Source organism: Anomaloglossus baeobatrachus, chromosome 6 (assembly GCF_048569485.1).
Source record: "Anomaloglossus baeobatrachus isolate aAnoBae1 chromosome 6, aAnoBae1.hap1, whole genome shotgun sequence".
In the NCBI taxonomy this organism is placed as follows: Eukaryota; Metazoa; Chordata; class Amphibia; order Anura; family Aromobatidae; genus Anomaloglossus; species Anomaloglossus baeobatrachus.
Window position 1 is genome coordinate 62529063 of NC_134358.1, and position 13231 is coordinate 62542293.

The 13231-nt window shown below is 42.3% G+C and overlaps 1 protein-coding gene across 2 annotated transcripts in view; it reads right to left on the minus strand.

Moving 5' to 3' along the window:
• PKHD1L1 (PKHD1 like 1) overlaps positions 1-9652 on the minus strand; it is a 278999-nt gene extending 269347 nt beyond the window's left edge. For both annotated transcript variants that reach the window (XM_075352949.1, XM_075352950.1), the window contains exons 1-3: positions 9476-9652; positions 5069-5148; positions 2884-2964 (exon numbers count right to left, since the gene is read on the minus strand). In XM_075352949.1, coding sequence (XP_075209064.1) covers positions 2884-2964; positions 5069-5114 — 127 coding nt within the window. In that variant the 5' untranslated portion in view covers positions 5115-5148; positions 9476-9652. The remainder of the gene's footprint in view (positions 1-2883; positions 2965-5068; positions 5149-9475) is intronic.
• Between the last annotated feature and the right edge of the window lie 3579 nt (positions 9653-13231).

Below are 13231 nucleotides of genomic sequence, written 5' to 3' on the forward strand. Positions count from 1 at the left end.
AAAGTGAACTCAAGTATACAACCAACAAACGTTTTAGTTATGTCATCAACTCATGTGTTCACATAGAATGGTAAAAACTAGACGGAACATTCCATGGAAAACTCTGCTTCTCTTTGATCACTGTTTGTGTGATAGTCAATATTAGTTGTTATCAGGAGTGAGTTTTCTAGGGCTGCAATGGGAGGATGGCTTCCTGTGCTAAGGAAAGTGTTACGTACTTCACTATCTGCCGGCGAGGGCTTATCTCTGCTTCCATATTGAGCCTGGAAAGAAGAGATCAATGTACAGAGATGAAATATATACGTCTGTTCTTCCATGAGCGGATCAGAACGCCCTGTCCTGAATGTATTAAATCTATACAAATAAAAATGCATTTGCAAGAATATATAATGCGCAAGAAGGGTCTTCTGTATAGTGAAAATACCCAACTTATTCTGTCCCACTTTCCATCTATATGCTGGCTTTCACCTTCCCCATACACATGACTGCTCAGATTGACCGAGTGTTCATGTATTTTCAATGGGCAGAGGGAAGTAAGCAGCTGCCATACTGTTCTGTCATGTAAATTCTAAAAACAAAAGGATTGGGAGTTGAAATTTTGAGGGATTGTCAAGAGGCCCCACATACAGATGAGACCAGAAGTTTACATACACTATCTAAAAAGACACATCTGCAGGTTTTTCTCACTATATGACATGAAATCAGAAGAAACCTTTCATGTTTTAGGTAAATTAGGAACCAAATTATTTAGCTTTGCCAAATGCCAGAATAATGAGAGAGAAAATGTTTTAAGGCAATTTTATTACTTTCTGCAAAGTCAAAAGTTTACTTACACCATGTGTACAATGCCTTAAAATAACATGGCACAGCCCATGTGATGATGTCATGTCTTTGGAAGCTTCTCATAGGTTTATTGGAAACATTTAGGTTAATTAGAGACACAGCTGTGGATATATTTTATGCACACCTGAAGCACACTGCTTCTTTGTGTAGAATCATGGGAAAATCAAAAGAAATTAGCCAATATCTCAGGAAGAGAATTGTGGACTTGCACAAATCTGATTCATCCTTGGGTGTAAATTCCAGATACCTGAAGGTGCCTTGTTCATCTGTACAAACAGTTATACACCAGTACAAACAAGATGGGAATGTCCAGCCATCATACCGCTCAGGAAGGAGATGGGTTATGTGTGCTGGAGATGAATGTGCTTTGGTTAGACATTTGTATATGAACCCAAGAACAAACGCAAAAGACCTTGTGAAGATGCTGGTGGACGCTGGTAAGATTGTGTCATTATCCACAGTGAAACGAGTACTGTATCAACATGGGCTGAAATTCCACTGTGCCAGGAAGACGACAGCACTCCAAAAGGAACATAAAAAAGCCAGATTAATGTTTGCAAACTCATACAAGAACAAAGACCTTAATTTTTGGAGACCTGTCCTGTGATCTGACAAAACTAAAATTAAACGTTTTGGCCATAATGACCATTGTTATGTTTGGAGGAAAAAGGGAGAAGCTTTAAAGCCTAAGAACACCATCCCAACTGTGAAACACAGGAGTGGCAGCATCATGTTGTGGGGTTGTTTTGCTGCAGAAAGGACTGGTGCACTTCACAAAATAGATGACATCATGAGGAAAGAAGATTATGTGGCAATACTGAAGTAACATCTCAAGACATCAGCCAGGAACTTAAAGCTTGGATGGAAATGGGTCTTACAAATGGACAATGACCTGAAGAATGACTTAAGGATGACAAAGTCAATGTTTAGGAGTGGCCATCACAAAACCCTGATCTTAATCCTCTTGAAAACTTATGGGCAAAGATGAAAAGGCCAGTGCAAGAAGGCGACCTACAAACATGGCTCAGTTACACTAGCTCTGTCAAGAGGAATGTGCCCATTAGCCTACCAACTATTGTGAGAAGCTTGTGGAAGGAGATCAAAAATGTTTGACTCAAGTCATACAGTTTAAGGGTAATGGTACCAAATACTAATGAAATGTCATTATCCTGGCACTTGGCAAATATAAATATTTTCGGTTCCTAATTGACCTAAAACGGGAAAGGTTTATTGTGATTTAATGTCAGATAGTGAGAAAAATCTGCAGATGTGTCTATTTAGATATTGTATGTAAACTTCTGGTTTCAACTGTAAGTTGAAGGTCAAGAAACCTATATCAAGAAACCTATATCACAAATAGCACAATGTAAATCAGGACATTGCTAGAGATTATTTCATTGAAAACTTACAAAACCCTACTGGTCCAACCTTCCCCAACTTCATTGACTGCAAAGATTCAGCACTAGATAGGATTACGAGAATTCAACTGGGTCACCTGTCCTCAGAGCTGGGGGATTGGGAGGTCACCAACAAGCCACTTTGCCTTGGCCTGTAATTGAGGGCCATGGCAGAAAACTGTCCATATGTATGCGGGGAAAGAAGAACTTGCAACGGCTCAGCAAATCTGTCCTCAATGTGGTGGTTGTGTACTGGTGAGTCAAAATGTCCTTATCCAAGGAATGACTGCTCCACTTGAGAGAGCGGTGGACCAACACTTCCCACTCACCTCAGGGCCAATACAAGCGGTTTATCTTGTATCTGTGAAAAGTTATATATAGTTATACACATCCAAACCCATTGTGGGAAGTGTCCTGTATGGATCATTTTTTCCTAGATGGATTGATCATTTGTAGACGTATTGATCTCTTCTTTCCATGCAACGAGAGATAAGAATGAAGTGGCAGTTTTTGGAAGGGCAATGCCCCTGGGTGTCTCAGCAAGCAGACCACCATCACTTATTACCAGATCATAAGGCGTTCTGATGAAAAAACCCTTTAAGTTTTCCCATATAGGTCCATGTAATTGGTGTAATATACTTACCGTTTCCTTTGATGGTAATTCTTGTTGCTCCGTTAATGCTGCCAACATTTGGCATAATCTGCGAGACGATGACTTGTCCACCTGTGAGGAAAATCAATGATAAGGAAACGGGTTCAGTGGGAGAAAAAACAGGCCGGACTTGTTTTACATGGGTCTTTCTTATCTTTCTGTTTGATCTGAAGATAATTTTACATTTTCTTTTCCTTGTTTATTTATGAAGTTTTGCTTTAGATGAAATACGTCTGTGCTGGAATTCAGGGTGAAGTGTTATAGAAAGGTCAGTGATACAAGATACAAGGATGCAGAAATATCTTACCACATGTCCTACACAGCGGCAGGGCACATGCATCCATCCATGCCATCAGCGACTGCACCTATATCTAATATATAAAGCTGAGTGTATGTATGTGTTTGTTTGTTTGTTTGTTTGTATGTATGTGTGTGTGTGTGTGTGTGTGTGTATGTTTGTATGTATGTATGACCGCTATAGGAATCCGCACTGTCACATTTACAATTACAAAATTTTGCACAGCCGCCTCATTTAACTCAGTGAACATTATAGACTATGTTTTGAGACAGAGAGAGACGGGTAGAGAGCGAGACAGAGAGACAGAATGAGAGAGAGACAGACAGGGAGAGTGACAGACAGAGAGAGAGAGATAGACAGAGAAACAGACTAAGAGACAGACAGAGAGAGTTGGAACCCTAATTTATTAGATATTTATGGCACATTCCATAATTGTCTATGATGAGAATACCTGTTTACTATAACATTATAGTTGGTAGCACTGGACAACCTATCGCTCAGAGGACTTGGTATTTAGGGCAATCTCCCACTAGAGGAGTTGCCTGTTCAAAACCATAGATTCTGTTAGTCAGTTTGTTCTGTCTAGTCAGTTGTCAGGTCACCTGTCCCGCCTGGTCCCTTCTTGTCCTGTACCTCATTCCTAGCCCATTCAGCCCATTGGCTCCTGGGTCCACCCTATCCTGTCCCTTACCTGGTTCCCAGCCCGTTCAGCCTATTGGATCTCGGGGCCAGCCGGTCCTGTCCCATACCTGGCTACCAGCCCATCCTGCCTGTTGGCACCTGGTTCCAGTCCTGTCCTGCCTGTACTTGGACTCTGTCTGCCCTGTTGGTACTAGAGACTCTGCCTGCCCGTCCTGCCGGTACCTTGACTCTGCCTGTCCGTACTGTCTGTGCTACCTGCCTTGATCCACCCTGGTGGTCCCCGTCTACACTTGAGACTCTGTCCTGCCTGCTTCTCTGTCTGCCCCTGTCCTGGAGGTCAGCTGCTACAGTCCCAGTCCTCTACCCCATGGTAGGGTAGGCCCGGGGTCTCCCTGGGGTCCATTGGTCCACTTCAGCTTGCGGCAGTACTATCCAGGTGGCAGTGAGGGTGATAGTAAGTTTTTAATCATGAAAAAGAGAAGAATTAACTGGGTGGAAGAGCAAAACGAGCAATTGTAACTAAACAGTGCTATATAACAAGATAATTGCATTATATTAAGATGATAACACTTTTGAAGGGAGTGCTTCTTTAAAGAAGACCTGTCAATTGCCATAAATATGTATTTATTTTATCTAGTGTAAATGCTGCTGTTGGCCTGAATTTGGCACTATTTTTCCTTTTGTTCCTCTGCCTCTTTATTACAAAGATATGACTCCATCCTCCCTTTATGTAAATCTGGTCTTGATAATCAAGTGGGAGTAGTCTTCACCTATTCTGTATGTGCATCATCTGTATGTGCAGTATATAAAAAAACCCCTATATTTATATGCAGGGAAGAGATAGTCTCAGCAACAGAGAGTTCCAGGAAGAAAAGAAAAATAATGTAAATTCTAGGAGAAAAGTATATGCCCCAGGTAAAACATGTAAGTAACAGGTCCTCTTTAAATGTATGAGTGTGTAATAGTTTGTTTCTTAGCAGGTGACCAGACAAGCACATTTTCATCAGACAAGTGGGTGTGCTTATTTAAATTGAGATAGGTAGATGCCAGATACATCTGATGCTGCTTATCTACAGCAGATAAAACCAATTATTGGATGGTGAGATACTCTCAGCTACTTCCTTAGAAGAATTAAGAGCTTTGCAAATCATCAAGCATCATGTGCTTTTCCGAAATAGCACCAAACATCTTATTATTTCTGAATAGCATTAATATAATCTATGTAAAGCCACTTACATGTAATGTGAATGCATCCATAGAAGAGAAGTACTGACAGCAACATGGTGCCAGCAGTCGCCGCCCACCACCAGCCGGAGCTGCACAAAAACAGAACAAACAGAAAGATGACAGTGATACAATTCACTCATTATAAAGTGAATTGATATTCAGTTATATATTTCAATAATATATTTCAGTAACACTTTCAATGTGTTGCACGGTATTGGTTTTGTCACACAGTGTCTGGCTTAAAACAAGCTCAGGCATCAACCAGCTGTGCTCTTGTTAGTAATTGGGCTTGCAAGAGTTAATTTCTGCTAGCCTGTAGATTACTGTTTGAGTCACATTTTGCAGGAGACCTATCACAGTCGCCTCCACCCTTTTTAAGATGGTGGAGCCTGGTCTCCCATGCAATGGTAGCTTTATACGATCCCCGTCCTTGTGCTTTTATATCCAGTTGCTGGTAAACTGTGCTGTGCTGTGGAAATACTCTTGTCTATTAGTTCCTTCCTTCCTCAAGTTTCCTCCTGATTACATATTTCTGACAAGTAGGAACTGCACAGATGATCGAAAATCATCCAGCAACTGGGGAGTTCAGGCTGCAGCAAGAGACAGGAAGTATCCAGTAGTGACCCAGGGGATGCTGGGAAGTGGTGAGTGTGTATTTGCCTCTCTGCAAAAGGAAAGAAATGTCTGTTTGTCTCTCTGCAAATATGGAGCAGTGCTCAGAACGTGTAGTGTATGTATCCTAAGAAGAGTCAAGCTACAGAGGCCAGCCAGTCCAGGAAAGAGACTGTGAGGAGTGGAGAATAGGCAGTACTGTTCAAGAGCTAAATCTGTGCAGCAGAAGGATAGTGGAGAGAAGTGATTGAATACAGAATCCACCTTTCCCACCTCACCTCACTGCATGATAAGGTACAATGTTCTGCTCTGTGTACATCCATTGTGTAAGGAGAAAGACTTTGTGTAAGGAGAGAAGATATTCTGTGAACAGACTGTCATGTATGTGATTATGGAAGCCCTCTGTGAAGATTATTAAAGTCTTCCATCTACTACTGCCTGCAACAGTGTTATATAACAGAGTGCTTGCTGGAAACTGTTACATCACCTCATGTTTAGAAGATGCTGGTTAAGCATGCCCTGATTTAATCCTCCAAACTTCCAAAGAACTTATGTTTTCTTTGCCTAGCCTCCCTATACAGAGTGGCGGACATACAACATATTGTCTATAGCTCTGTGAGTGATTGCTGTGAATTTGAGTTTTTGTTTTTTCCTGTCTGCTTATTTGTGTGGGATTAATCACTCCTATCCTGGCCCTTTCCTCGGTGGAGGGAGAGGGGGCCACTGGACCACAGTTGTTCAGGACTCAGGAGCTAGAGCAAGGGAGGGGCCCCAAACATCATCACCTTCAGATGTACCTTTGGAATCAGGGTCAGCGAGGGTTCCCCTAGCCTGAGGGCCAGTTTAGGCTCCCCTGTTCCTAGTGATCCTATCACACCCTGTGACAGGGATCACAATCAATAATGGAAATAGAACAATAGTCATATACTGTCCATGTATAAAACTGACATCTACGTATCTCTACTACTGTTTAACTAATTATACAATCTCATTATACTAATAATTTTACTTCTCGAGTGTTAATATATTCTGCAACACTTTACAGTTCAGAGTAGACACTTTACTGAAAATACGAGACATTACAGAGTAATTCAACAATTCAAACCAGAGGAGTAAAGGTCCTGCTCACAATCTTACAATCTTTAAGGAAATAGGGGAGAAACAAAGAGTGAGATTAGAACTTTTAGGGGATTTCAGTAGTATCAGTGATTTTGGAACACAAAGCATAAAAAATGCTTGCAGATATAAAGTGCTACTGAGTGCATGGAGGGTGTGGAGATGTGATAGAAAGGACCAGATTTGGAGGAGAATATAAAAAGAGAGAGTGAGGAAAAGAGTTAGATTAGTGAGGTGATAGTCCAGTCTAAAAAAATGTGTTTTTAGAGCATACCTAAAACTGTGGATACTGGGAATTAACCAGATTGTCTGGAGTAAGGCATTCCAGAAAACTTGTGCAGAACGAGAAAAGTCTTGGAGGTGGGAGTGGGAGGTTCGTATTAGAGAGGATGTTAGTCTTAAATTGTAAGCTGAATGGAGCTGACAGGTAGGGGGATAGAGATGAGGGAGAAGATGTAGGGTGATGCAGAACTGTGGAGAGTTTTGTGGGTGCAAGTGATAATTTTATACTGTACTCTGTAATGGATGGTCAACCAGTGCAGTGACTGGCACAGGGTGGAGGCATCTGTGTAGCAGCTGGACAGAAATAGGACCATGGCTGCTACACTCAGGATAGATTGGAGAGGGGAAAGTTTAGTTGGAGGGAGACCAATTAGTACAGACTTACAGTGGTACAGGCAAAAATTAATTAGAGCAACAGCAAGAGTTTTCTCAGTTTCAAAGGTTAGAAAAGAGTGGGATCTGGAGTTGTTTTTGATGTACAGGTGACATGAAAGAGTGAGTGATTGGATATAGGAAGTGAAGGAGAGATTTGAGACAAATATAATACCAATAGGGAGGAAAGACAAGAAGGTCAGTTTTGTAAAGATTAAGGACGGCGTCACACGGCACGATATTTCGTGCGTTTGCATGAGAGATCACACCCGCCCCTGTCGTTTGTGCGTCACGGGCAATTTGTTGCCCGTGGTGCACAAAGTCATTAACTCCCTGTCACGACGTCGCTCTGGGCGGCGAACATCCTCTTCCTGAAGGGGGAGGGACATTCACCGTCACAGAGATGTCACACAGCCGCCAGCCAATAGAAGCGGAAGGGCAGAGATGAGCGGGACGTAACATCCCGCCCACCTCCTTCCTTCTGTATTGCCGGCGGGACGCAGGTAAGCTGTGTTCGTCATTCACACGGAGTGATGTGTGCTGCCTCGGGAACGATGAACAACCGGCGCGCTGAAGGAGGAACGACATTTTGAAAATGAGCGACGTGTCAACGAGCAACGATAAGGTGAGTATTTTTGCTCGTTCACAGTCGCTCGTAGCTGTCACACGCTACGATATCTCTAGCGATGCCGGATGTGCATCACAGAATCCGTGACCCCGACGACATATCGCCCGATATATCATAGCGTGTGACGCCGCCCTAAGTTTCAGATAGAGCGAGGATATGATGTTAGAGAGACCCTCAGGGGCAGGGTCCTCTCTCATCCTGTAGACTGTGAGCCCTCAGGGGCAGAGTCCTCTCTCATCCTGTAGACTGTGAGCCCTCAGGGGCAGAGTCCACTCTCATCCTGTAGACTGTAAGCCCTCAGGGGCAGGGTCCTCTCTCATCCTGTAGACTGTGAGCCCTCAGGGGTAGGGTCCTCTCTCCTCCTGTAGACTGTGAGCCCTCAGGGGCAGAGTCCTTTCTCCTCCTGTAGACAGTGAGAACTCAGGGGCAGAGTCCTCTCTCATCCTGTAGACTGTGAGCCCTCAGGGATAGGGTCCTCTCTCATGCTGTAGACTGTGAGCCCTCAGGGATAGGGTCCTCTCTCATCCTGTAGACTGTGAACTCTCAGGGGCAGGGTCCTCTCTCATCCTGTAGACTGTCAGGCCTCAGGGGTAGGGTCCTCTCTCCTCCTTTACTAGTCTGTGCCTTGCATTTTTCATGATTATTGTACTTGTCTATGTATGTCCCTTTTCACTTGTAAAATGCAATGGAATAATTTGCGCTATAATAATAAATAATAATTCTAAAAAATAAGAAGACAAGATCTAAAAATGCATTAAAAAATGCGACAAAACCATGATTTTTTTAACATCTTTCCTGCCAAGAGACACATTTTTGATGCAGAAATGTCTATAGAAAATACTTAAGGTGTGCACATGACCTTAGGATAGGTCGTCAATTGCAGATCAGTGAAGACCTGAAACCCGGCATCAGCACCGATCAGATTTATAGTGGCAATGGGGGATGGCTATGCTGCGGTGGACACCGTTGCCTTGACACTCCAATTTTGGCCAGTTTATGATACCAGTTGTCTGATGAAGGCCACCTAGTGGCTGAAACATCACATGTTTAAGACTATTTTGGAATAAATTCTATGAAAATTAACCTTTTAGAGTGCCTTGTACCTATTTGACTTCTTTCCATCCAGACTGATACTGGAAATATCAGACGTGAAAACAAACTATCTAGTCTGGATCCAGGCGGTTGCAAACAAACAGAAATGAGATTGGTGCTCTTGTTTGTAGCTTGCAGAGCATTGTCTAAATTACATGCAATTGTAACAATCAGATTTTCTACATATTAATCAAAATCACCGGAAGCAAAAAGAGTTAATATTTGTGCCTCAAAATTTCAGATAATTTACAGAATACAAATGAAATCACTTTGGACAGACAGCTATTCATATACATTACATGTACTCCCCATACCTCTGTCTCCAGAACACTGCGAGCTCAGGTGAACATTTAATAAATGAAATCCAATGAATGTCCCATCATCTTTCATGTGCGATCTGTTTGCAGAGCGAATCCATTCACACAATGCAGCAGTCACTTCTGTATCGCGGCTGAAAGTTTCTCATTCTGATGACGCAGAGCTGACACTTCTGCTGCTTTTATGTGACTTATCTGTTCCAGAATTATGTGAAACATCTTTCAGTACAATTGTCAGGTTTAGATCTCTTCAGCTCCCCCCCTAGTGGTGGGAAATATTCACTGCAGATTTAGAATTCACAACCTTGTTCTTCACAGATTAGGTCAGGTACAATTGCATCTCAATAAATTAGAATATCACCTAAAAGTTAATTTATTTCAGTAATTCCATACAAAAAGGGAAATGGATATATTATATAGAGTCATTACACACAGAGGGATCTATTCCTATATATTATACTAGCTGTACTACCCGGCTTCGCCCTGGTTAATAACTGTTGTCAACAAAATAGAATGTATTAACAAAAAATGTATTCTGCACACAAATACCACAAAACAAATAGATAGAAATATAATTAGTAAAAAGCAAAAACTAAGCTAATAGAAGCATTTCACAACATATATTTCAACACCACAGATATTCCACACAGATTTAACTAAATTGGCCAAGTAATGTGCTCCATCTGTCTCTTTCTCCGTCTGTCTCTTTCCAGGTCTGTCTCTTTCCAGGTCTGTCTCTTTCCAGGTCTGTCTCTTTCCCCGTCTGCCTGTCTCTGTCTGTCTCTTTTTTTGTCTGTCTCTATCTCTCTGTTTCTTCCCCCATCTGTCTCTTTCTAGGTCTGTCTCTTTCCCAGGTCTGTCTCTTTCCCCATCTGTCTCCCTGTCTCTTTGTCTGTCTTTTCCTGTCTGTCTCTTTCCCTCTCTGTATGTCTCTGTCTGTCTCTTTCCTTGTCTGTCTCTATTTCTCTGTCTCTTTCCCCGTCTGTCTCTATCAAGGTCTGTGTCTTTCCCCATCTATCTTTGTCTGTCTCTCTGGTTGTCTCCTCCTTCCCTGTCTGCCTGTCTCTGTCCCTGTCTGCATGTCTGTCTGTCTCTTTCCCCATCTGTCTCTTTCCAGGTCAGTCTCTTTCCAGGTCAGTCTCCTTTCAGATCAGTCTCCTTCCAGGTCAGTCTCTTTCCAGGTCAGTCTCTTTCCAGGTCTGTCTCTTTCCAGGTCTGTCTCTGTCTGTCTCTTTCCCCGTCTGTCTCTCTCTGTCTCTTTCCCGTCTGTCTCTTTCACCGTCTGCTTGTCTCTTTCACCGTTTATCTCTGTCTGTCTCTTTCCCTATCTGTCTCTATCTCTCTGTCTCGTTCCCTGTTTGTCTCTAGCTCTCTGTCTCTTTCCCTGTCTGTCTCTCTGTCTGTCTCTGTCTGTCTCTGTCTGTCTCTTTCCAGGTCTGTCTGTCTCTCTCAATCTGTCTCCCCACCGACATCTTATTACCTCACATATAAGCACATATAAGCTTCTTATACTATGAATGTCTTTTGTTCCGATAGCAACCAATCACAGCTCCTACTAATAACCTGTAGTTCCAGGCTCCATTTACTTTAATGGAGCCATGTTTTTTGGAGAGTAACTGTAAAGCGCAGGGTTACATTTTCCTGTCAAAACATAGTCTACGACGTTCCCTGGGTCACATGAGGTGTCTGCAAAATTTCCTGATTGTAAATGCGACGGTGCGGATACACTTTTCGTTTCACTTTTTGCCCATTATGTAGATAGGGGCAAAATTGATTGGTAAATTGGAACGCACTGGCCTAAAATTTCGCCTCACAACATAGCCTATGACGCTATCGGGGTCCAGACGTGTGAGTGTGCAAAATTTTGTGGCTGTAGCTGCGATGGTGCAGATGCCAATCCCGGACATACATACATACATACACACACACACACACATTCAGATTTATATATTAGATAGTCATTACACACAGAGGGATCTATTCCTATATATTATATAGAGTCATTACACACAGAGGGATCTATTCCTATATATTATATAGAGTAATTACACACAGAGGAATCTATTCCTATATATTATATAGAGTCATTACACACAGAGGAATCTATTCCTATATATTATATAGAGCCATTACACAAAGAGGGATCTATTTCAAGTGTTTATTTCTGTTATTGTTGATGTTTATGGCTTACAGCCAATGAAAACCCTAAGTCATTATCTCAGAAAATTAGAATATTACGGTATATAAGATCAACTAAAAAAATTATGTTAAACTGAAATGTTGGCGCCTACTGAAAAGTCTGTACAGTAAATGCCTCAATACTTGGTCTGGGCTCCTTTTGCATGAATTACTGCATCAATGTGGCGTGGCATGGAGGCGATCAGCCTCTGGCACTGCTGAGGTGTTATGGAAGCCCAGGTTGCTTTGATAGCAGCCTTCAGCTCGTCTGCATTGTTGGGACTGGTGTCTCTCATCTTCCTCTTCACAATATCCCATAGATTCTCTATGGGGTTTAGGTCAGGCGAGTTTGCTGGCCAATGAAGCACAGTGATACTGTGGTTATTAAACCAGATATTGGTAATTTTGGCAGTGTGGACAGGGGCCAAGTCCTGCTGGAAAATGAAATTTTCATCTCCAAAGCTTGTCATCAGAGGGAAGCATGAAGTGCTCTACAATTTCCTGGTAGACGGCTGTGCCGACTTTGGTCTTGATAAAACACCATGGACACCAGCAGATGACATGGCTCCCCAAACCATCACTGATTGTGGAGACTTCACACTAGACCTCAACACCTTGGACACTGAGAACAGTCCAGTTCTTTTCTCCTTGGCCCAGGTAAGACACTTCTGGTGTTGTCTATGGGTCATGAGTGGCTTTACAGAAGGAATATGAAAGTTGTAGCCCATGTACTGGATATCTCTGTGTGTGGTAGCTCTTGAAGCACTGACTCCAGCAGCAGTCCACTCTTTGTGAATCTCTCCCAAATTTGTGAATGACCTTTTCTTAACAATCCAATGAAGGCTGCGGTTATCCCGGCTGCTTGTGCACCTTTTTCTACCACACGTTGTCCTTCCACTCAACTTTCCATTAATATGCTTGAATACAGCACTCTGTGAACAGCCAGCTTCTTTAGCAATTACCTTTGGTGGCTTACCCTCCTTGTGGAGTGTGTCAATGACTGCCTTCTGGACATCTGTCAAGTCAACAGACTTCCCCATGATTGTGTAGCCTACAGAACCAGACAAAGGGACCATTTTAAATTCTAGGAAGCCATTGCAGGTGTTTTGTTTTGTGTTTTATTCTAATTTGCTGAGATAATGACTTTTGGGTTTTCATTGACTGTAAGCCATAATCATCAACATTAATAGAAATAAACACTTGAAATACATCCCTCTGTGGGTAATGACTCTATATAATATACTATATGCGCTTCCCTATTTGTAATGAATTACTGAAATAAATTAACTTTTTGATGATATTCTAATTTATTGAGATGCATTTGTATGTGAATACAGAGGGTGCAAATCATCAAGGACGGCGATTCTCTTGCTGATCTTGATGAAGGGGTGTGTTGGAGCAGACACTCCTGAGTAATTAAAGAGAACCTGTCACCAGGTTTTTTCCTTATAAGCTGTGGCCACCACCAGTAGGCTCTTATATGCAGCATTCTAGAATACTGTGTAAAAGAGCCCAGGCCGATCTGTAGAACATAAAAAACACCTTTACAATACTCACTTAGGGGGCGATCTGGTC